Source organism: Athene cunicularia, assembly GCF_003259725.1.
Source record: "Athene cunicularia isolate RWA chromosome 1 unlocalized genomic scaffold, athCun1 chr1_part2, whole genome shotgun sequence".
Classification (NCBI taxonomy): Eukaryota; Metazoa; Chordata; class Aves; order Strigiformes; family Strigidae; genus Athene; species Athene cunicularia.
In genome coordinates, this window is record NW_020799092.1 from 55346425 (window position 1) to 55373242 (window position 26818).

General features: G+C 36.6%; 1 protein-coding gene across 1 annotated transcript in view; it reads right to left on the bottom strand.

Annotated features, from left to right (window-relative positions):
* Window positions 1-26066, bottom strand: part of TFEC (transcription factor EC) — a 97126-nt gene extending 71060 nt beyond the window's left edge. Inside the window, exon 1 of the mRNA XM_026867875.1 lies at window positions 25866-26066. Within this exon, the coding sequence (XP_026723676.1) occupies window positions 25866-26066 (201 nt within the window). The remainder of the gene's footprint in view (window positions 1-25865) is intronic.
* Between the last annotated feature and the right edge of the window lie 752 nt (window positions 26067-26818).

Here is a 26818-nt window from a genome sequence, read left to right on the forward strand (position 1 = left end):
TTCATAGAAGTTTGCATCTTTTTTCATGAGAAAACCTCTTTGGACCTCCAGCCAGAGATAATTCTGGCAAGTGATATTTCAAACATCATGGAGGAGATCAGGGTGGCAAAGGAGACAGAAATGGAAGGCCTGGCCTTAGGGAAGAGAGGAGAGATGGTCTAGTCACTGCCTTCTTGGTTGGTCAATGACACATTATTAGCAGATACAGTATCTAATACTTTCTCCCCACTTGTTCCCTGTCATTTCTGGCTTCCACCTCACTGATTTACAGGAGAAACGTCTGATTAGGACTCTTTGTTCAGCATCTCTGCGCCCTCCCACCTTTTCCTGCCACCTTTTTCCCTAAGATCCAGAAGTGATTCCTTATTCTTTTATTTAAGAAATGTACTTTTTGAGAAAGTACAAACATTGATAACAGAGGCCAGCTTCCTCTCCTCCCCGAGTTATGAACATTTCCTTTTTTCACTGTTAGAGAAATAATTAAGTTGAAATGTCATTATTACAATATTTCCCTGCTACATAAACCTTTCATCTAAGAATCTCAAAAGGCTTTGTCCTGGTAAATATTGTCATCTTTGAGAGACTTGGTAATAAAGGTTTAGGAATAAAACACAGTTTAGGAATAAAACTCAGAAACACAGATTGCACTCCCTGAATTTAATTACTGCTATCCTATCCCTTTCCTTTTCTGGCACCAAAACATGTTTTACAAATATTATTTTCTCTCCCAGACCCATTTAACTCCTCTTTTACTAATAGTCCTGGTAAGGCACTGTGCAGTGGACAACAGGCTAAATGAAATCAGACCAAATTAAGATAAAAAAATAATGTCTAAGAAGAGTCTGGATTTTGTTAAGTTTACAGCCTTTGAGATATACAAGCACATAACCAGTAAATGAAGACCCCATTTTTGAAAGCATACGGTTTTTAATCAGACACCTAAGGGTATGCTGAAACACCTTTTTTCAGGGAACAGCGATTTGAACAGATGCTCAGCCCTTCCCTGACCGCAGGCCAGAGTGGACCCAGCCCCTGAATCCCTTCCTATGGGAACACTAGGCAGAGACCTCTTTTCAAAGGAGGTCAGCCTTTGAAACAGGAACTGACCTTCAGCAACCAAGACTCCCCTCTCCTTTGCAGCCTTCATGCACTTTCTATTAAAAAGCAACACAACGGGGTATATTCTAATTCTCATCTGCTAAACGTCCTTAAAAGCCTGGAGTTGTTCCTGTTCTCACTAAAAGACAGGAACTGAGCACGTTTGAGAGACAGGACTGCCCTTCAGCCCCTCTTCCTGTGCCTTTCCCATATATGGTTAGTTCTGCTATGAAACCTAATCCATTTTCAGGGTATAAGAGTTGTTTTGATGATCAGAGGTAGAAAGTATGAACTCCCTGCGTGTTTCTGGGAAAATTTCTGTGAGATAACAAGGGTCCAGGCAACTACCCAGGCACATTTAGCTTGCTGCAATTTCTCTGGAGAGAAGGAGTGGATGTCAGGGCCAGGGGTGCAGCTGATTGCAAGAGAGGGAAAGCAGGGAATAGTCTTCTACTATTTTCACTTCCAGGAGAGAGATGAAAAGCAGGGAGTACCTGCTGGAAAGGATGCACTCAAGGGGGTCCAGACCCCGGATCTCAGCCTAGGATCCAGACTTGTATCCAGCTGCTACAGTCAGAACTCCTGCTCTAAATAAAGATAAGCTTCATTTCCTAGTCACATAAAGGGGACCTGTTTAAATAAGCCCCATACCATAAATGCATTGTGATACCCAAAGTGAAAATAGCTCTTTTCCCTGCAGATGCTTTTTTATGGAGGTTGATAGGTGAGAAAATGGAAAAGTTTTACATTTCATTTAAACTTGAGCCACAGAGCTTTCGAAATCAATATTGGTGCCCTCAAATCTCAGACCAAAAAGTACCTGTCAAAGGAAGAGAATGACTGTTCTCATTATTCTAGCCATCAAAGTTATTTTGATCAAGTCTGTGTGTATTTTTAATAACGATTTTCCTTCTCACCCAAAGTCTTGCTACTCACTTGAAGGTAACATTATAGAAAAAGAGGAGCAAGTTTCTGAAAAAGTCTGAGAATCTCTGGGACAAGATAAACCAGTATTTTGTCAACTTGGGATCTTGAATTATATGTGTGACAGAAGGCCCTGTAAGCATGGCTTTTCACAATACAAATAGTTGTTAAAAATTTATTTTAACATCGTATCAGTTGCAAGAGTAAAATAAATTACAGTTTACTGTTTGTTTGCTATCTTTAATATTAATTATTGTGAAGATGGTATATTTATGGCATCCATATCCTGATGTGAACAGATGGGAAAGACTTCCTCAGTGCTATGAAAAGCCTCCATAAGAATTAGAATTTGAACTTAAAAGAACAACAATCCTAAAATGTCTCAAAGTATTTCATATATATTCTAAGTCATGATGAGATTTACACAAGAAACCTCTACCAAAACCAGCTGACATCAGGGAGAGGGGAAAGCAAACATTCTAACAGCTTTGTCACACTAGTCTTGTAGCACAACTAAACAGTGTCCTACTACAAATATTTACAATTTTTTTAAGTTCTAAGAAGTGTTACTTAGAATTTATCAAAAACAACTATTCAATTTAGAATATGTGCTAATAAAGATTTTTCAAAACTGGAATACTTTTGTTCATGGCACAGACAAAGTTATGTATAAGGCATGTATTCTAATGGAGGAATCTGCATGATAGAAGTTACAAGAACTACTACACACAGATCAGTGACAAAATTGTTTCAAACAGTACGAGTGCATTTAAAGGTGGGGAGGCTGCTGGTCATGCATATTTGTACCTGCATTTATACACTTGTAAATCATACCTTTATCTGAATATTTAATACATAATTGTTATTCTCAGATACACGACTAAGATCAAAATGAAATACCAGAAACTTTTTATCTAACTTTATTATTATTCCAGATTCTACTTCATGATTTCACAATTATGACACACAGCCCTCTTGAAATGAAATTCTGCATAGAGTTTGTTCAAGCTATTTCAAAAAGACAGTAATATAACAGAGATCAGAATCTGACCTGTAACACAGGCAGCTAATAGTTGCACCAGCAGCTGCCTCCTAACAGATTTGTCAGAGGTAATAGGAAGCTTTTACATTGTTGTCCATAGTAATATGGAGTACAATTTGGTGTTTAAAACATTTACGGCATTTGCATATTTGTTATGAATCCAAATACAAAATTACGCCTCTTAACTTGAAGGAAAAATAATTTTACATCCATTTGTGCTCATAAGCATGCTTCTAAAATTTAAACTACTTCTCAAGCTTCTCAAATACTAAACCAAAAGGGCAGTTTTTAAATATAGTGCTATACAGTTTTTAACCATAAATGCAGTTATATTTAATGGGATGGCAATAAAATAACAACATATGCTGTAGCCTGTAAATAGGGAGAAACAATCATGGCAAAATGAAACAGCAGAGCAAAAATACACATCATTCACTCATTGAAGATGACTGCTCTAATATTCTGCTTCTTCTATTCTTTATGAAAAGCTATCCTAATTAATTAAATACCTCCTCATCAGCTAAATCAATATCTTACAACAGCATTTACACTAGAAACAAAAAAGAATAGTGGAGATTCCATTTTTTATTTTGGCCAAAAAACCCTCAAACCCCTGAGTAAGTTTTGGCAGATCAGGGAGATATTTTTATGGACTAGAAAAAAATATTTTTCCTTTTACTGCAATACTGCCAAAGCAGGAGGAAAAAAAAAAGCCTCTAAACTGTCTCCATTAATATGAAAATAATGTCATGTACATGTGACACATGATGTCAAGAATTCTATTTCATTTCTTACAGCTGAAGGAACAGAAAATAGATGCTGCTGCTATAATAGTGTTTGAAGTGGAGTTATACATACCTGCCCATACCAACTGTATTCCAGCATTGTAACCTCAGTGAACACCAAGTCTTAGACAACTCAGAGCAAATTTGTGAATACGGACTGCTTCATGTAAGACAAACCCTATGACTATGCTGCTACTTTCCCTTTCGAGGGAGCATGCTACAGTCTACAACTTTTTACTTAGCCACCAGCACTGCTACAATCATAGCTTTGTTGAAGTGTTGTGCTCTTGCAGCTAAAACCTGTTGATAATGAACCTGAACCCATTATTTTGAGTCAATGAATTGAAAGAAATAGGGCAAAGAATGAAAGCCACAGGGCCAATTACCAGCATTCTTTGATGTATTACTTGCTAGCACCCACCAAATCACTTTGTGTCTTTGTCTTGATCCCCTCTGTTATTCATTAATTATTCTGGAAGGGTTAGAGTTCAGATAGCTAATTGCACAGACAGTCTTACTTGGTGGGGATTCTCCCTACACTGACACTTTCCCCAACTGTGCCCAGCCACCTTGTATTATGCCAATTAATCCAATTCTTGGCATTTTTGTACAGTCCTCCAGGTTCATTTAAAGTTTTGCCTAAAATGTTTTCACTCAGGCTTGTACAACAGAGGCTGAAGAAGATTTATGAACTGGATAGATAATGTTTTACAGTTATCTTCATTCTTTGAGGAGGTCACTGGCTTTAGTGACCCTGTTTTCCTCCCCACATGCTCGTCTTTCTATTTACAAGCATGGTGTCTAGTACTTTTATTGAATATGTAAAAATGAGAATTAATTTACAATATTTCAATTTTACTCTCCTTGGCCCTTTCCACTCTTCGTTTTTGTGAGAAAGGATCTTTATTGAATTGAGAGGTAAGTATCACTTTGTATCTTAAGAGACAATTTCTAGGAATAATCTCATAGTTAAAAAAAGGAAAATAACACATTTCTTTGTTGATATTAGAGATAGGAATACTTCCATGTATTCCATATATTTCATACAATTTCATAACAAAAAATTAATAAATTGTAACCATGAGACTACAGAAAAGGGAAATAAAAACTTTCTCTTCTGTGAGGTCAAAGATCAGGCTCCTGTTTGCAAGCTCAGTAACTGTTTGTGGGCTTCCAATTCAAGAAAATGTGCAGTTAGAACTCTCTTTTTTTTCATCCAAAACAGGAAAGAAGATGTCTGTTTCCTGGGTTTGGCCATTAATTCCATGTTTGTTATTCTACTGCTAGACACTGATATTCCTGCTCCTACAACCCTAGAATTAGGAATTTGAGTCAATAGTTTGGGGGGACAAAACAGAAGAGGCACAATTAGGACCAAGCATATTCACAGTTAGGTATATCTTACTTTTTAAATAGTTTCACTGCAGGCAATATCAGTAATCTTAGGTCCTTGCATTCACTGCCATGAGTCTGAGAGCTGTGAAATCAATGACTCTACCTGAAGAGCTGGAAGCTAAAGAAAAGAGGTAAAACTGGGTCCTCTGAGAGTACTCTGCAATTCAGTATGCATAGACAAGAAGTTCTTTCAGAAAGTGGTCACTGAAATAGAAAACAGCAGCCAGAGAGAACATGCTTTAATTACTTTAAATCATAATATTAGGTACCAAAGTAATTTTCCAACAGTGTACTTATTCTTTTTCAGATACTAGTTGGTTTATAAGATTGTACTGTAGACATTAGAGTGCTTAGTAAAATTTTACCTAGAGAATGTCATCCTAGAGTTACACGGAACAGATATTACAATGAGTTAAATGTGATTCCTGAAAAACAAGGAAAACACACACAGATTTTGTAATAAATCTGTTTTTAAAAATTATAAGTGTTTTAGCACTTCAGGTGATCTGATTGCTAATCTCCATTTGCAGATAACAGAAATCCAATATCCTTCAAGCAACCAGGTCAAAAGAACAGTTCAATAAATACAGGAGTCTTATATAAGAATCTGTAAAACACCCAGGAGCATAGGGTACTTGAGGAAGATTAAAGAAAGAAAGTTTGTTTATAGATTTCTTTTTTTTTTTTTTTTTGCCACAGAATCTAAATAAGCTTAAGCTGATGCTTCTTTCCCTATACAAAGTGCAAAGAGAAAGTTATTCATCACAGTTCTGTGAAATGAGTTATGCTTTACATGTATTTTCAGAACCACTCAAGCTCCATCTTCAGGTGCATGGTGTGCAAAATATTTCTGTTAGTCTAAACAAAACACTGTCTGATCTCTCTTTTTAGACTGACCTGTTGACTGGACTAATGTAAATCTCATCTTCCATTAATTCATATTTATTAAGTGTTTGATTTCAAACTCAGTTTCATAAGCTACGTTAGCATTAAAACTAAAAAACAGAGTTCTGTGAAGTAATTTCGTTTTACATAGCTGTGTCCATGCAGAAAATATGGATCTTTCACACTCCATGTCTTGACTTCTTCCTCATTAAATAGACCAAACATAAGGTTTCTGTCTCATAAATATGTAATTCAGGTAAAACGAGTGTTAAGTAATTTCTCTTCAAAGAACAATAATTTTTTAATATCTGAAAATGAAGATAGATTATAGAAATAGGAGAATGTTTTCTAACTCTAAAGCAGAAGAGTACTTTGAGTCAATGGCGCAGAGTTGGGCATGTGATACTGTAAAGTTAAGAATTCAAAAGGCTAAAATATTCCTAAAGAATTACTCCTTAAAAGAGATAGAGATTTATGCCAAATCCATAAACTGCCAAAATCGGTTTAGAAAAATCTAGCCTCTGATTTCTGAATCTCTTGATAATGTCGAATATATCGTATAAAAGGGGGAGCCACCATATATTGTGTTAGGAGCAGCTGTGCTGAGGAACACCTTCACTGGATAGAAGAGGCTATGAGGAGCTCTGGTCCTGAGAGAGCTGCTCACAGAAGATTATCCTCAGCTCAACATGTGGCTGCTTTCTCCTACTAGTTTCTCCTCTCTCACTTGAAAAATGCAGCTGGCATGACTACTTACATCACTGCTAAATTAAGGCAATATCACACAACCCTCAGCTAAGGGGGCATGTGGCCACAAAGGTGGTGCCCCACTCTCCTGAACCACATCACAACATTTAAAACAGGAATGAAATAACCCACTTTGGGGATATAAAGTGGAGAATTTGCAGACTCTGTGCACCAGATAATTTCTATACATCCATTTTCTAAATTTCTAAATAATGCTTTTCTACACAAAAGAATCCAATAAAAAATACTTTGCACAGAGTCCTAGTTTCTAAGGAAGATTTCATTCCTACAGAAATGTTTCAGGACTTTCCAGAACCCCCAGCCCCACTCCTTGAAGTGAGCCCCAGAGCTGAGAACAGCTCTTTATTTCAGAGAACAGTCTTTATTTTGGGTATAGCTCAACTATTTTTTTAATGTAGAAAAGTAAGACATTGACAACAGCACTTAAACAAACATGCAACTTAAATATCTGCATTTCATGATTACTGCTGTCCTCTCCACTTTTTTTCTGTATTGCTGGATTTGACATTGAGACTTTAGAAGTCTAAGATGTGCTTTCTGTCAATAAAGTCCTTTCTAGCTGTAAGGCCCTTAAGGAAGTGGTTCGCTATGTCTGTATAATGCTTTGCACACTGGGGTACTGATCTGGTTGAAGAAATCAGAATTGTCCAATAACTTCTGACTAGAAGCTCTTTCAGTCACAGCTGAGGCTTCTGAAAGTGCTCTGTTGCGGAGGTCAGTAGCAATTCCTTACAACTGCCACAGAGCAGCCCAGTGCAGAAGCCTTTCAGAAGTCCCATCTCCTGTGTAGTAGCTAAGTTTGGAAGTCTTCTGGTCTCCTTTCTCTATAAATAAAGCAGTATGAAACATAAATTATTTCCTCCCTGAGTAATCAGGAAGAACAGAAATTCATATGTGGATAGGTTTATTACAGTGTACAGATTAATATTTAACTCCTAAATCAGCACACTTTAATAAAGGGCCTCCAAGAGCCATGACGTAAGCTGAACATGCACTAGATATGGAATACATCAGAGAACAGAAGTAGGGGTTTTTTTTCCATACAAGAGCAATTGATTTGAAGAAAAGCACAAACAGCAACAAAATTACTCAGAGAAAAAGTCCAAGTTATTCTCAACTAGATTCTTAACTGTATGTAAATTACATTGCCCTGGTGGTCTTAGACCCGAGTGTCTGAACCTTGTATGAATGGAGCATCATTAGGCTAAAACTGCCTGGTTTTCCAAAATGGAAACAAATTAAATATCTCCTCATAACTTAATAAATAAGATACATTAAGTATTATATCAACCTTCTTCTTAAATTCATTTAAAATTCTGCAGTCCAAAGTTAGCTGTCTGCTAAATAGAGCAAGAATATAATATGATTCTAAAACTAGCCATATTAAGCCATCTCTCTTCTTCCAGTAATGCAACTCAGAAATTGAGCTTTTTCCCTGGCAATTGCATCTTATTTTTAGATTCTCTCTCTTAGCTAATAAGCAGTATATCTTATTTAAACAGTGGCAGAAGCCTGCCATTCTGCTTTAAAATAATTGCCATTGATTAGGAACTTTGCCTGAATAATAATTATAGGAAATGATGATGATAATGATGATGATGATGATGATGATGATGATGATGATGATGATGATGATGATGATAATAATAATAAAATAATAATAATAATAATAATAATAATAATAATAATAATAATAATAATAAATTTTCCATGTACTTTCTTCACAGGACTCTGATGAAGTAAATGAGGCATCTTAAGTTTTCACAGGAAAAGGATATCTATTTTCACATGTGGAACATTGTAAGCATAGATACTAAATACAAAACCTGGTTCAAAATTCAACATACCAGCAAAAGCGTTGATTTGTTACACTACCTTAACAACCTGCAGTACAAAAATAGACACAGAAGATCAGCCTCAAAATGAGTGTGAGCTGAAGAAATATGATAAATAAAGTGTAGCACTTGTCCCTCTTCTTGCTACCATGTAACATATACACAATATAATTTGAATGTTGCATATTAACAAGATGGGCATGAATAGTGAAACTGATAAAGTGCTGTTTCCTGTGGATTTCTGTTACGTTTCATTTAAAGCTTTCTTTCTGAGGACTCCCAGTTACCTTATTTTGGATTGTTTCTCATGACCACTCCACTGCACCTTCCAAGGGCTGCTCACATCTGCTGCCTGGGAAGGGAGCTCGCAGCACATGGACTCCTGAACCAGAGCCCCATGTAAGCCCGAGGGCCCACACACACCAGCTGCCCTTGCTCACGACTCTGAGGAGTCATAAAGAGCTTTCTGTCCCTGTGGTACAATTCATGTTTTTTTTTCCCTACCCACCTGTGGATTTCCATGACATCTCAAGGCACTTCTGTTGAAATTGGCCTGCAGGTTCAAAAACTATTGAAATAGAAGGTAAGAAAGGTTGATGGTGAGCAAACAGATGGCAACTGCCACCAAAAAATGTCATACATCTTTAGGAAGTTATGCTAAAATGATAAAATTGTGCTGTCTTGGGAAAGTGATGAATGCCATTTTGAAACTGAGCCTCCTGGAACACTTCTTTACTATGAGGCATATTCAAAAGTTTCTTATTTATATAATGTAACACAACCTGAAGAAGCACCACAGACTTTATCCCCATGGGAGATAACAGAAGAAAAACTGGAGTTCGTAGTATACTTCCTTACAAAAATGAAAATCAGATATATTTATTGAATCTGGGTTTATAGAAATTTTTGGGGCTTTTACCGAAAATACAAAACTCTCAACTGATTTTAAAGAAGTTACAAAGTCACCATGGCAACCTTTGAATCCTAGAAAAGCTACAAGCTACAAGACCACATATCTACAATGATATGAAGATGAGACAATACAGAAGTAATAATACTCTTTAAGCAAATATTATTATTTTGAAAAAACATTGTATTTTCTCATAATGTGAAGAATTCTTCTGGAACGACTCTCAAATATTAACATTAACTGAAATTTAATAATAGATACCATTGAGAATATCCTCTCAATGTTTTTATTTTGTAGCAAATAGCAGACAGAAGAGGTAGAAAATATTTTAGGCAAGAGCATGTATAGGAGAAAAAATGTGATGCAGTAAAACACTGATATTAAAAATACTGGAGGGGAAAAAAAAAAACAACAAACAACAACAGAAAAAAACCTTGAAAATCAGATATTAATCAATTATCAATTTACACTAAACTGGATTTTCAAGCTGGTGAACAGAAGTTCAAACCTTTCTATTAAGTTTCTGAAGTATTAGGAATTGTTCAAACATACCATCAATATCTTGTATGATCTAGTTGATGACTAATATTTAATAACTGAATTTATAGCAACTTGATTACTGAAACACATTGCATCAAAGATGTACATGATATTTGTTGAAGTCTTGAAGTACACCTTTTAATACTTCACCTAGAAAAATTCCTTCTTCAGTGAGTATTTCAGAAATACTTTCTGAAAGAACTAACATGCATGATCAACTTAAGTGCTGCAAAGCAAGCCAGTGAACCCATGGCCAACAATGGCAGCAAGAAAACTGCATAACAGACTAATAGTGTGCTTGTATTTAGAGGAACAGCATAAGTCTGTAAAGAAAATCCACTTTCATCTTCCAACTGTGAAAGAAGTAGGTGTAGAAAAAAATAATTGGTAGGGTAGTTCAGGTTAACTACATGTATGTTGCTGACACATCAGAGAGATTTAGGTATTACTGCTGAATGAATATTATATATTCACCTATTTCCTGCATAATCTGGAACTCATTACTTAATTGAAGTCATGAGACTGCATTTCTAAGTCATGTAGGCATTTTTGAGAATCTCAGTTTAATGTCATCTAAGCATCTGATCTAGGCACATATGATCTAGGAGTTTAATTCTGAATGTCTGTCTTCTGAAACAACAACCAGTGGGTCAGTTCTAGCCACTAAATTTCTTTTTTAAAATAAAAGTGTGAAGGTAGTAAATACTGTATCACAAACACCTTAACAGCAATCCTATGTTACTTGTTTGTTTGACTACAAGGTGCTATGTGTAATGGAATCCTTATTTCTGTTACAAAACTGTGGTCGATCCATTAGGAATAGCCAGAGATTAGACGCAAGTAGAAGACATTTGGGGGCCCTGACTAACTGCTCATATGAATACTTACAGTGTCTTATACAATGCAGTGACAATGGGTCACTCCTTACAGCTTTTGACTATTATATACACTTCCACACATTCATACATACATATAGAAGACATTTTAAGCATATATATGCATGCATGGAGGGAGTGATATGTATTTTTATATATTAGGTAATACCAAATAAGGAGAAAAAATGACTGGCAGGATCCTATCCCTTCTACTAGTTTCTCTTATTCTTTTGTCATCTTTGAGAATAAAGTCCAGTTAAGCCTCATTTCTTCCAAATCTGTGTTCCACTGAGAAGTGTTTTAGTGTTGTTTCTTGAATCAATGGGCATAATGTGGCAGTTTCTATCTGCAGAGGATCAGCACATTTTTAGAAGCAATATTGCTGTTATCACAAGAGTGGCCTATTAACTGTAGCACAGCAGAGAGGGAATCACTTCTGAAATGTCATCAGAACTTCCTTTGGAAGAAAGTGAGCTTAAAATAGCCATGTACACATGGAGGCCTGACTTAGTATAAAGATTTCAAATAAGAGTACAGAAAAGTTTTGTGGATTTGGTTGGGATTTTTCATTTTATATTTGTTCAATTTTATTCACACAGACACACGGGTTTAAAGGCTGGATTCCCCTTAAGTTTTATTACCTATGATCCAAAATAATACCTTCCACAGCATGTTTTTTTAATAACGATTTAAATACAAATCAGCACATTGTCTGATCAGACCAAGTCTCTTGGAAGTATTACTAGCTGGAGTGCTTTCATAATGTTTTCAGAGTTGTTTTTGAACACAGAAAGATTCTTCTTGTCACCCTAAAACTACTACTTTTGTACACTGAAAGTATAGCTCAGTAAAGTCAAATTGTTTTCAATGGGCTTTGGAATTGGTCCCAAGTCATTCAGTTTACAGATGACAATCCTTAGCCTTCAGGGAAACTACCTTTTTTTATTGCAGAGCTACTGTAGAAAACATTTTTACATTGTGAATACTGATAATTAACACACAGCATCTAACACAAAATACTTTGTGTTAGATATTGGAAACCATAGCATTTACCAGTTCATCTTGTCCTACTTCTACCAGTGGTCAGCACCAGAGGGTCAGAAGGCTGTAAAATGAGCATATTGTCAGGCAGGTCGTATCACTATCCTAAAATATGAGCCTTAGCATCCCACAGTCATTTGTGGAGCAATATATGTTGCAATAGGTGCTGATCCTGCTGTGGAAGAATGAATTACATATTACTGACTTGAAGGGAAGAAAAGACTTCATGCTTCACTTGGATGTAAGAGAAGTGGACTGTCTCTGGAGGAAGATCATCTGGGTTGCAAGAAGAATGGCTTAGTGGTTACCTGCTACACAAAGACTTCAAAGAGTCTGGTGCAATTTCCTACCTGAACATGGGTCCCTGGATAATTCTGAGCATTCATCATAAGTGACATTCCTCTCTAAGAGATAGTTTTCTAGCCTAAGTTAAGTCTGTCTTTTGGACAATAGCAAGAGAAAGGACCTCCAGAAAGTGAATCACTTTCAGATACCTCTGAGAGACTTTATATAAAGGCAGGAATTTTTATTATTATTTTATTATTATGGATGTGCCTATCACCATTCACCACAGAGGGAGACTTGGGCAACTAACTTTAATTAGGCACCTATTATTTAAATAACTAAAAAGCTGGATCCATTTAGGTATTTGTGGAAGCTAAGACTTATACTATGAGGAGCTTAATTTGTGCCTTAGCATCCTAAATTTTCACTTGTAAAATGCAACACCTTCTTTACGGTGACACTGGGAGGGGGGGGGAATTTAAAATTTATCTGATGTTGTCAAAATGTCAGTGAGGGACAGAAAATTGCTTAACAAATAGATAGAAAAGGCTGCTGGAGGCAATGAGCCTCAACCCCCAAAAGGTATGAACTGAATGTTTGTATTCTAATATTTTGGCATTTTTACTAACTAAAGGAAAAATCTAGAGACAGGACTAAGTTTGGAGTTTGAATAAACTGGATGATGTTTCAAGCACTCTGTATGAAATGTCTTTTAACTATTGATATTATGACTTAAGTCACAAAATCCACATTTTCGATAGCACAAAGTGGGTGACATTGCTTATTTCTATTCTGTCCCACTGAATATTTAAAGGCAAAATTTTCAAAGCAAAATTCTCACTAAGTCAGTTGGAGGTTGTTGTAGCAACATTCAGGGTTTTTTTCATTCTCTCTGTGTTAGATACCATAACTTATCTCAAGACCTAATGTTATCTGGTTTTAATTATTCACACCCTTTGGCCTGTAACTGTAATTTGCCTCTTTCAATATTAAAAAGACAGGACACAGTTCAATTATTTATCATTTAGAAAGCAATTGAGATCTGTTCTCAGTAAGGAATTGTCTATGACTATAGTCATATTAATGCACCTCACAAAGTTACTAGACCTCCATGGACCCCAGTTTTTGTCCAACATTGCAAGGTCTTTCAATACAACAAACTCTGCAGTAAATTAACATGAAATATTAATGGATAAATAGGCATATACATAGACAAAGCTTTGATTATCTGTACATTGGTCTGAAATGACAGAGCAGAGCAAGTGATTAGAATCAAATACCTCACTCTGGAACCAGCTTTGCTACCATAACTAGTTATGCATTTTGGCCAAATTACTTGTTTAGAATATCTGCAATGTTCATTGATGGACAACAATTTAAATAGAAAAAATAATCAGTGATTATCACATTTATCAGGTCTAATATAAAGTGCATGATGGAGATACAATATATCTATCTGTGTCCTTTTTGCTCTGCTTTCCCATGTTTTTATCTCTAATTTTTAATCTCTTCTTTCTTCCTTTATATGATCTCTTTTTGACCTCTTTGCTTGTTTACTCTGACTACCAGCATTACTTCTTATATTTTTCTTTCTCTCAAGCACTATGATTTTTTCTGGTATTTGTGGTATTTCAGCAAGATACGGTTCTGAGAAATATAGTTGCTACTATGCTGCTGGAATAATTCATGTGTTGTGGCCTCTGTCCAGTTTGATCTCCAATTGTTGATCACAGCAATCAAAGGGTATAATGGTGAATATGTACTATGGGTATGATTAAAGCATGTAATGCCCAATGAAAAAATTCAGAATAATAGAGAAAATAAAACTTACAGAAATTCCTTATTAACTGGTTTTCCAGATATTCCTTAAAAATTCTTTCCAAAGCCATCAAGTCAATGGTCATTTTTCTTTTAATTTCTTTGGCCTTTGAACAAATTAACCATTTGTGTCTTTGAACAACTTATTTTATGCAAACAAATGTACTTGCTTAGTGATCCAAAATCAAAATATTTGTCCTGGGTGGTCTTTGTCCTTATTTTCAATCATAAGTAATTAATTGACTTTTGTGTGCATATCTTATGAGATATTCTGCTTTAAAATCACAGTAATCTAAAAAGTACGCAAATCCAAAACATCATCCAAAACTGGCACAATATCCACTTATCTGCAAAAGGATAAATGGAAGATTTGAAACAAAATAGCTCCTGGGTTAGAATATTGTATGCTGTATTAGCCTTGAGCAAAATTTTACAGTGCAGCTACTTAACCTACAGGCAAAATTTCATAATGGGAATATGAGAGACCTGTAGCTATAACCAGTACTACTGGGCACCAGTATAATATTTCATTTACACTCCTTACAAAGCAATTTTTGCTAATCTTGCTGCATGAATGAAAAATCTCATCCCATAGTCTCCAATTCACTACCCTCATGAACTCATAAAAAGGTCTTTTAACCACTGCTGTGATTTTCAAGTGGAAATAATAAAATGGCAAGAGTTAAATATTAATATTCAGTTCTTGCATTGTGCCTTTCTTTGATACCAATTACAACTTGAACTTCACCTAACTCAAAAAGACTGCAGACTTCACTCAATTAGCAGTAATAGGATTAAAATATAGCTTTGGAACTGAAGATTTAAATAGGAAAAAAAAACCTTGGCAAATGTACACTACATGTACCAAATTAATCTCAAAATAAATATGCAGCCCTGGGTGAAATAAGTGGAATGTGGAATGCTAGAGGTGTGGGGGTTATTGTGGGGTTTTTGCTTTCTTGACAACCTCTGCAGGTTACATTGTTTTGAAAACTATCATGGCCGTATAATATCAGTACTTTTTCTTCCTTTAGGTTTATGGACACTAGAAAAAGTTGCTGCCATTTACAACAGGTATTCTCCTTTGAAGAGTACCAAAGCCATTTCTGTCTGTTACACTTTTCTACATTACCAAATTTGTATGGTTCTCAGCTTTGTGATATTTAAGCAATGCTACAGATGCAAATTATTCTGTTCAAACAGTTATCTCCTGAGAAAGGATAAATATGCCTATTTATAGGTGAAAAGTGTAATGGGGACCAAAGCTATGTTTTTATACTACAGATCTGAACAGCAGGCAACTGAATTTGTGAAAAATAATTCTTGTGTTACTTTACCCATGCTGAGTTGTTTGTGGTTTATTTTGTATTTGCATTTGAAGGGCAGTGACTCACTTCATTTTCACTGCATTTTGAGTATCTATCTCTACTGTGTATGATACAATGCCTCAAACTGAAGATGCTTTCCATTTTAGGGTGTACATTTGACTGCTGAGATAAAATTGGAATGTCCTAAATTTTCCTGTCAAATCAAAAGTTGCTTGACCTCAGTTATAAAGAGCTGTTTGTATCCTTTTCTCAGAGGCAAATATGAAAGATTTACATTGTTTTACTCATCAAAAACTCATATAGCAAGATATTTGAAATATAGCTAAAAAGATCCAAAACCAACTGTGAGTCAGGAATGATGGAAGTGACACACTTGGCTATTTTTATTTCCTTCCAGTTAGTGGGGAAATTAAGCCCAAAATTGGCCACAGTTCTCTGTTGACAATAACCGTGTGCTTCATTTCTGGAAAAGCACACTTCAGGAAATACCAGAGAATGACTAAATGCCCTTTTTCAAAATAGTAACAAGAAGATGCTGCAGAGATTTTTCAAATTAGCACCAGTTTGTATATTTCCTAATCTGACCAAAATCTGCTATTATGACAGGTAACTCCACAAACTGAAAGAAAGAGTAGTACTTTCACAGGTAAAGCTGACTACTCAGGAGGGATGTTTAAGACTGCTTTGTATATAAATTCACTAACAAAAAATTTTCATGGGAGTGGGTATAACTGCAATCAGTATGAGGAAAGATGGTGTAGTCGAGATCACAACAACAAGATCCACAAGTGTTTATAAGAAAAAGAGTTGGCAATAAAAGGAGCAGAAACACCATGATGGAAATAGAAATGGTTACCTCAACTCATATGGGCTACCAGTTGCAGCACTTCCGAGTACCAAGAAAATGGTCTGTTCAGCTCCAGACCTTCAAAATAAGGAAAAAAGTATGGAATCTCTTGAACCACATTGGCTTCAGCCTCTGTTGTTTTGCTGGACTGCAGACCAGCACAGATAAATCGTGATATTTTGACACTATTTTAATCATATTTCAGTTTGATTTCAACTATCTGTAGAAGCTATCTGGAGTTTCCATCCATTTCAACCTCTTGGCGTCTCACTCCAACAAAAGTAGTTAACCTGAAATCAACTGATCTACAAATTGCAAGAATTCAGTCTGGTTTTTGTAAGAGAGATTTTTAATATCCTGTGTCCTGCCTCTGAAAAAGTATTACTTTCCCAAGTTTTGAAGTGCTGGCCTCCACAGGTCCTAGATCTTTTCTCAGAAAATACTGTGCAGAGGTAATTTAATCATAATATAGCTTTAAATGAAGATAACCCTGTCTAGCACTTCTCAGAAAATAAATAGATCACTTAATTAGACAGAATCATCTCCCTCATGGTAAAAACATACTGAACTTTTGGGGATGGTTGGAAACAGTTTTGAATGAATGTATAAGATGCATTTCCACCACTGCAGCATTAGTAAATGGTAGCTGAGGCATTAGCAAAATTCTCCCTCTACACGGTTGGTTCACAACATAGTCCAGAGATCTCCAGCATATCCAAAAGAAAAATCTCACTCTTTTCTTTCTAGAGTTTGATTCAATATTCCCCCTTTACAAAGCAGAGAATCACCTAATCACCTTCTCCAATCTGCCCACCTACAGAAGTGACCAACATATGGAAAAGACAGGCTGTAGAAGTTTATTTGGACAGATTTGGAACTGATAAATCCCATTTGTTGAGGAGGGGAGAAAGATGGGATGAATACACAACACAGAGACTCCAGCCATTTAGAGATGGTTGTCATTCTTTATGAAGATTAAGGGACTTGTAGCTCTGCATTCCTATATTAATCCAAAGGCCAGCCATTGTACAAGCTGCCAGAGTATAGGCTTCCAGACACTGCACTGTGATCAGAGCCTTGAGGTAAAAGGACTCCCATTTCTATGTCGGATTTTTTTCTGCCTCTGCTATGTTAAATTTTCATGACAGATAAGCAACACTGATTGCAAAAATATTTAGAAAACATTTGAGAACAAAAAGAGCAATAAATGAGGGAGGTTGAATAGGAGTCTCTCACGCAACGTCCAGTTTACTTGTATATTGGAAGAATACAACTGTATTAATATTTTTCAGAATAAGAAAGCTCATATATAGTAAGAGATAAAGAGTCAAACCGCTGGACAGCTTGCACATCCGATTTGCTTAAGGACATCTACACAAACTGCAGAGCAAATGAAGTAAGACTCACATAATAATGCACGAGGACACAAGAGGGTTTTATTCTTAATATAGTAATTTGTTGAAAACAAATAATCCTGACTTTTCTAGGGATGGAAGGGAACTATAAACACAACAGAGTCTTTGCCCCTAGCCTCCAGTGATTTACATATTTTTTATAAAAGTCAAAGTTGGTTTGAAGTCACAAGTAGACCAACCACTGTTAAAATGATTACTTTTTCCCTGTTATGCCTGGGTCTGGTCTATGCCATCAGATTCTCACTTTTATAAGCAATATAAAATTCAGACACAATTCCAGTTAAAAAGGAAACCATTTCTACTGGGTCTTCATAACAACAAACAGCTTCTTCCCTTAATTTTTTTTTAACTCAGTGACATTTCTGATATCCAAAGTGACAACTAATTGCCCTGACAATTAAATGGTATTGCCACAGTACAGCCTTTATGCATATGTCCTAATAAATGTCAGATGAAGCTCAACTGCTCACTTCAGCAGATGCTAATTTAGGCTGAATACCACCAGCTATTCAGAGAGGGAATTTTTGCTTTAAATAAGATTAATCTTCCAAATGAAATGTGGGTTTCCTTCTTATAACAAAGGCCATTTGTTATTCATTAAATCTGAATTACAGGTTTAACAAACACTTGCATAAGAATCATTAATATCATCTGTTATGTAATTACTAATGCAGTGTATAATACTTAATATCTCAACAGTCAGATCCCTTCAAAATTCAATTACTATAACCCTTGTCATAGAGACTAGCATTGCTGTTTCAAAGCTCTTTTTTTCCCTAGTGACCCTTCAGTTTGACTACTTCTTGCTTGGCTGCCATTTGTCAGTTCAGAAATAGTATGACTGTCAAGTCAAGTATAGACTTGAATATCGGACTTCTAACTCCCATCATGGTTCCTACCTTTCCACTGAAGTCAATAGGAAGCTGGGAGTCCTGTTATGCTTTTAATCCTGGGCCAGCATTTCAAAAAATGCTGATCTGCTTTGCAAGTCTGTGGAGCTGATTCATTTTCTCTGTTGCAGGTGACAAGAAGCTGAGCCACCTTTCATTAACACTGGAAAAGCCTGCACACCCTCAAGGTAGGGCCAGCAGTGTTTGCCCTGTAGTTCTCTACTTTACAATTGCAAAAACTTCATTAATTATAGTTGGGACCTGTTAATGTTCCCCATGGAAAATAAAAAAAAAAAATTAAAAAATTTTAAAAGTTGCTTATCTCTTCTTTTAAATGAGTTCTTCCCCTTTTTGCACCACCCATTTTGAAATATACACTGAAGAGCACATGGATGTCAAAAGAGAAGTTTTACAGGACCCTCTCAGGCTGCAATTTCATTCATAAAATTGATATGCTTGGAAAGGTGGTGGGCACTAAGCCTAGAAGTCATGGAAGAGATCATATTTTTTCAGTAAATTCTTTACCAACTACAAGAACACAACTACTTGCAAAAGGCCTGTTATGAACTGTACCAGGACCTTATAACTTCCAAACCTCACCGAGGGAGAGCACTAGTTGACACAGGCCAAAACTGTGCCAGGAACTCTTCTAACTACTTGGACATGTTCTGGGCATACTTAAATGTACAAGGGTAGACAGACAATGCTGCTCAGGGTGCTGAGCTGAGAATACACGGGAAGAAATCAGGAGATCCTGTGATTAAAGCATGACTATTTTTCTTCTTGGACCTGTCTTCCATACTTCTTGGCCTCCTTCACACAAAGAATCACAATACACTTCAGACTGAACCATCCTAACAGTGGACAGCTTCAAGTCCTTAGAGAATTGTTACCTGTGATTCTAATTTTGAGACAGCACTAATGTTTTCTTCAACTGATGAAGGTGATGGACCTGCTGAACTTACTCTCTCAGTAGCAGCGACATCAGTGATTTCCATGCTACAGAAATTATCGTACAGAAGTAGGTCAACAGCTGTGCTCAGATGTGAAGAGGTGTGTACAAGAATAGACATAGCAAAAATAAAAAGGTCTAAAAAAAATGATAAGAAATGATGAGGTATATGGGAGGAAGAATGAAGACTGTGGACTTTACACACTGTAAGGTTAAAAAAATGATGTCTGTGAAGTTTGAAAAGGAGAAGAAAAGAAGAAATATTATAAAAGTCTACAAAATAATGAGTGAGCCTGAGAATCCTACACAGATCTCTCTATTTATTTCCCACTTACCCGTATCTTTTGGTCTCTATTCTGCTCCTCCTCTTTCCAGATCTTCCAAAATGTATTTTGCTCTCCTTCCCATTTCCCTTTTCCCTCTTATTTCTGAAACCCTTCACCTCATTTCCACCTTTCCTCTTCTCTATATACTCTTTCTCACTATATAAATATAAATACCAAATATAAGGGATTTATTAATATCAATAAATGTAAGTATTACAGTAAAAATAATATTATAGTCCATAAAACTAAAAAGTAACTTATTTCAAATGACTGCCATGAAAAAATCTGTGTGAATTCAGCAAACACACAGACAGCTGTGCTGCTAGAAACTGCTTCGAAAAACAGTTCAGGAAGACTTAAAAAGCATAATAACCTCAATTACTTTACTTTTGGCAATTTGATATAAAATTAAATTTTAACCCTCAAGTATCAGCTCATAAACTAACTTTAAAGGGGAATCAAGAAGTTTTGAGACTTCTATCCTTTCTCTGAAGGAAAAGACATAGAGATGGATTTCACTTGTGTGTATGAGAAAATGAAGATGCCTACATCCAAGACAATTATCCAGACTTTTTCAGTCAACAGGGAGAAAAAAGGCATTCTGAGGGTGCAACCCATCATAAATGCCTAAAATAAGCCACATAAATTGGATCTTAAAAGGGCCTGCTTGCCCCACTGCCTACAGAAAGTCACTAATGCATCTGGTTCAGATTCAGACACTTGTTTCAGAGATAGAGGAGATCCCAAGAAAGGCATTCAGAAAGAGATTATTGAGCTATATGGACAGCTGATCTATTCCAGTTTAAGTATTCTTATGTTCCTGTGTGCTGCTAATAAGTCATTTACACAGGAATTGTGGCCTGGAGCAAAGTCCTAAAATGGTATTACAGAGCCTACAGAGGCAGACGAGATATATACCAGGATCTGAAAAGGATCTTCTTGGATATATAGTGCATGTTCATACTTACAAATTATATACTTTTTCAGGAATAATAAGACACTGCCTTCTTTTCTCTCTTTCATACTGTCTCCTACTCTGTCAAAAATCTATCAAATTATGTGCCCATCCACCAAAAAAACAAATCAGCTTTAGGAAGTGTTTGCACTGTTGTATGAAATGTGGGAGTCACTACAAGCAACAGAAGACATCAGAAAAGGAACTGGAAGGATGTCAATGTAGCAGACACCAGGTAAATGAGACTCCCTACATAGGAAATATAAGGCAGGCAGCACAGGTCTTTGAAGTATAACAGATATTTGTGGCTTTCAGAATACTTTCAAAGAAATCCATTATATCCATCCTAACAATGTCCAGACTGGACCTGTTCTTTTTTTAAACAGATGATGTTCCCTAAATCTTTCAGGATAATTTAGATCTTTTTATATTTTTATAAATTACTGGATTCTTTGTCTTGTCCTTACCCTCTTACTAGCTTCCTACTAGATCTGGGAAGATCTGAATTGACACAGCATCCAGTAAAGGTTACACCAGCCCCAAATACACAGGTAAACCAGTATCCCTGGTCCAATTCAAGGATCATTTATTTATTTACTTATTAATATGCATTTTTATATATACACATTTGATTAATTATTTTGCTGCAATGCTGCTCTGGAAGCTCATTTCCAGTTGATCAAAGTCTCTGGCTCCCCAGTCTTTGACAAAGTTACAGGTTCTCAGGATGAAGTCCCCCATCTTGTTATGACCTGATAAAACTTTTCATTTTTAGGAGATGCAGGTTTTGTAGCTGTCATTAAAATACTCATTATTTAGTTGTGAACACAGTCTGACAGTTTGAAAATCCCATGCTATTCTATACCAATGGCATTTTTCTGCACTCTTTTCCACTCCTTCTGCAAATAAATCACTGTTTTCAGTAGTTGCTAATATATTTATGTAGCACTGGGCCAAGAACTCATTCTTGTGCTACTCCAAAGGACTACATCAAAATCACCAATCATACCCCATTTCCAAATCCATTTTCACATCCATCAATATTTAGTTTATTAATCCAATTATTGCATGGAAAGTTATTTTGCAGTGGGTGCCAATCAAACACCTTGAAGATGTCTGACTAATATTAACAAACTTACCTCTATCAACCAAAACTGAAATTGGATCAAAACAGATACAAAGTTAGTTTGACAAAATCAGTTTTCCATAAGCCACCTTATCTTTCTTTCATTCATTATTAAGTAAGTTCCGTATCAGCCATTCTTTTACTATTTATGATGTTAATTCTTTTAAAATACTGCCACAACAAGAGTTCTTCCAGTCATAACACCTTCTTATCAGAGAATATATCTTGTTGAATGTTTGGGTTTTAATTATTATTTCTGGTTTAGCAATGATAATTACTATAATATTGTCCTCCTCTTTTTACCTAAAAGTTGCCAATGGTCTTTACAAAGGACATGCACAATCCTGAATTTGAGAACACACAGTCTATCATTGACAACAAAGAGTCATGACATGGAGAAGGGAGAAGCTGGAGAAGGAATATATATATTCATTTAACCTCCACTCAGACGTATCTTTAAAGGATGAGAGAGAGAAAAAGAAAAGTGAAAAAGATAAGTGGAATCCTGAAATACTAAATAATAGTTTGCTTTGATTGATTGTTTGAGGAAAAAAGACTAAAATTTCCACCAAAACTAATATTTGATAAAAGCTGTTCCTAAAGAAAATAAATTTTCCTTCAAAGGGTGTTCATAGTCATTATCTAGGATGAACTTTGACTAGGAAACTGAAACACTCCTGAGAAAAGGACAGCAGAGTGTAAACACAGAGAGTAGGAACGTGGCCTTTGCCCACTGACTGAAGGATAACATTTGTCACTACATGTTGCCTTTCACCCCATCAGGCATTCATTCAAGAGCAGAAGTCACAATTTCTGAGTCATAAATGACATTCTACTGTCCTCTGGATTTTCCTTCAGAATCTCCAATCCAGATGTTTGCTGAAGTCAAAGTTTCTTAGTTCATAGGGCTTACAAATACTGGAGGAGAAAATCTGGTAGCTCTTTTACTCCCTCTGGTATTTCTATAGGTTAACCTGCCTTCCTGGACAGTATAGGTGACTCTCCTTGATCAGCACAGAAATTAAGCTGGATCCACGTTTTACATCAAAAAAGAGGCCTCAGCAAGAGGCTTCAGACTTTGAAATCTCTTGCTTGGGCCTTTGCTATTGTTTTTCTAAAATACCAAACTAAACCTTTCTCGCCAGCTTTCCAAATCCTTGATCTCAAAGACAGTGTTCTCAACGGTATTTTGTGGTAAATCTTCACTCAAGATGGATTCCTCGTTAAGTTCTTGCTATGGTCAATGAAACACTGCTCTAAGATTTTTTATCATTTGACTGCCATGCAAATGGCCCACACATATCAACACCAGAACTGTGCATGCAAAGAAAGTGTGGGTCTTTCAGAAAGGTATAATTGTCTGTCCTTACATGATGTTAACCCTAAGTTCCCACCTTAGACTTTAGAACCCCTCAGAGATTTATAATTCCTCTATTCTTAAAAAAAAACCCAAAAAAACCAAAAAAAAAAAAAAAAACAAAAAAAAAAAACAACACCTTTTCACCTTCCATACAGTCAACAAAGGACAGATTGGCTTTGCTGTAAAGTCTCTGGCAGAAAATTTACTCAATCATAAGTCTTGTTACAGAGCAGTGACAGTCAGTCCTTAATGGTGCATTGGTTGCACACAAATGAGTGAAAAGAAATCTTGTCTAGAAGTCAACCTGTCTATAGGCATATAATTTAAAACACTGCTACTTAATTATGAATTGGACATGATTTCTTGTCTAAAACCTGAAACCTACCTTTGAAAAATTCCTCTGTGACCCGATCCTCTTTGAGACCTTTTTGAGATGTCGCTTTCTGTCTGCCCTGACTTCTGCACAGGAATATTTTAAGTTTTTTCTAGGGTTATTTTTCTACTTCTAGTATTTCTCTCCAGTTATATATGACTTTCCACATCTTTTTTTGTCATTACTTTTTTTTTTTTTCCCTCCTCTTATTTGGTTTCTTGCCATTTTTCCTCAGTCCTTCCAGTTTCCCCATCTCCTATTTCTTTCACTATTTCCTTGTCTTATCTTCCCCTTGCTTTCTTTTTCCTCATCTCCCTCCTTACTTTTTCTCCACCTTTTCCACTTCTCTTTTCCTTTGATTTCCAACCTGCAAAGAAGCATTATCCCCACAGGCTCTTCAGCACTCTTTGATCATCTGCTAGCCTCTGCAAGCAAAATAATCCAGCGGCTCCACCTGTCCCAGTTAACCCAGAGTCCCCAAAGGGGTTGAGAGGGACTTGCCTCTAGCAGGTGACAGAAGAGGGTTAGCACTGCCCTGAAAGTTGAAGCAGAGAGGGTCAGTTTGCCAAAGCAGTGGTATTGGCAAGAAGACACGGTGCCAGACACAAACCGACTCATTTATGTTCCCCCAATTAAAGCAGCCTATAGGGAAAGTAGCATGCCACTGTAGTGCACTGGTGTACTGACCCCTCTGAGTGCTTGTTAGTGCTCACCATACTCAGCATTTCCTCTCACTGATTGATAGGACGATATGTGTATGTATGGCAGAGAGCAGATTCATTACAGCGCATTAGCCAGACAGGCAGACAAATGCCCACAGGGGCAGAAAAGCTGTAAGGAATAAATAAAAACTTTATTATTTTTCTTAAAGTTCTTTTCCCCAGGCTACAGTGAGGAATACTGGAGGAACAGGAGAGCAGAGGGAGCCAAGAAGAGAAAGGGAGTGGCAAGAACTGGAGGGAAATTCTATTAGCAGTCAAAGAAAGGTTTAAAATATTCATTGTTGGATTCAGAGTTTGGATAGTAGCTGAAACTCTACTTATCTTTATTTTCCTTCCCACTGATAAATAAGAAGGGTCAGTGCATCAGATATCAAGCTATGAGAACATTCCTGATGTAGCATCTCTGAAATGGCTACCTGGCTGCTCCACTCACTGCAATTAATCTTGCCTCAGTTTTAAAAATGAAAAAACAAACTAGTATCAGCCTTTGTCAACAGCTGCCACCATGTGGCATCTGAAATACCATCAGTTACTTCCCATTCAAATAGAGAGAAATATGGTGACATCATGTGATCTGATTAGTGATGGTTTTTAAGCATTAGTTCTGTAATGCACAGCTTGCAAGAAATGACATGGCTGCAGTGTGGCAGCTCTGCACCCCTGCACATGCCCTGCTCAGGCCAAGGAGTGGGCAGCCTGTGTGATATTGCCCCTGACACCATGGCCACTGTACTAAACCACTTAATCACTTGTCCTTGGAGATGAGAGACCAGACCATAGTCCAGGACCGCTCCATGCTGTCAATATCAGTGCATGAAAAAAATGTATTCCCAAATGGCTGATGCCAAAAACACATCTGCCAGACACAGATTTACCATGAAGCAGCATCTTCTCTCCCTATGTCTCATGAGAAGCTGCCTGTACTGCCACAGGGCGATGGAGGAAACATGGAGCTGCGTAGCCCTGTTCCCACTTGCCCCTGGCAGGACCTCAGCCTGTCTGCTGCCTGGAAGTACAGTGTGATGTGGAAAGAAAACTCCAGACATTCCACTGTCCAAAGGGAAGACGGAGATTTAGTTGTCAGCCCTAGATCATTAGAGAGTTGACCTAAGATTAATGATTCAATGAGCATATATTGAGGCAGCACGGGGACAAGACCTAGTTAGATAATACACTAGCATTTGATTGCTTGAGCCCTATGTATTTTTTAGAACTTGTAAATTCAAGAGCTTCACAACTCACCTTCCTCCTGGATTTCATCTAGGTGTACTTCAAAGTGAGCTAATTACATTACAATTAGGAATAGCTTTCCACAGATAACACAGCATTCAGAAATCTGCTTTGTAAATATCTGTTGGTAATATAGGTACCTCTGAGATTGCTGAGGCTTTGTCTGATGAAAAATGTGTTCCCACTGGAAAAAATCCACTGAACCCAGGATACTGTGAAACTGGCATATGACACTGTGAATAATGTGCACGGGCTTCTTCTCGAGGGTGCTTTTCTGTCCAGTCTTGATCCTTTAGCTTTCCTCTGAGCTGAAACTGTAGTCCAGTCAGTGTTTGCAGCATTGCTTTATTTCTTCCCTTTCCACTATTAGCAGAGCTGAAAAAATCACTATAAAACACACAGACAAAAAAGAAGCACCAATTTAATTTCTTTCAGTGTACCTCTACTACTGGAAAAAAAAATAAATCCTTAAATACAAAGCCAAACTAATGCTATGGTTATAGGGCACCCATAAGGACACAATCCCTAGCATATTACTGGGGAAAAAAAAAAAAAAAAACAACCAACCACCCAAACCCAAAAAACCCAAACCAAAACAAAAAGATAAGAAGAAACAGTTGGCATTCAGTTAACAATCATGTTTGGAGGTTTGTGACTGACTTTGTTATTCCAAGGGAAGCCAGGTACCAGTCTCTTGGGATTAGGTACAAAGGTAAGAAAAAAGTGGACATGTATGAATCTCAAAGGTGACTGCTGGGTTAATAAAACAGCCTGTTTTCTGTTCACCCACTCTTCCTCTCAGTGTGCAAGTACATTAAAATATGTCAAAAGGAAAGCCATTTGCTGAGGAAAAATAATTCAGCTAAAAGTCAAAATTTCCAGCTGGTGTATTGCCTTGGTGTGTGCAAGTTCACTAACAAAGTGACCCACACATCTCACTGGATGAAAGTTGGTATCCTCATTAAAGTAGAAACAAACACTTGAAAATAGGAACAACTGCCAGTTAAAAAAAAAAGGACCACGATTGATATGAGAAGCCTTCATTTTTCCACATTCTGTTTCCTCCTTGCTCTATAGCAGTTACGATATATAT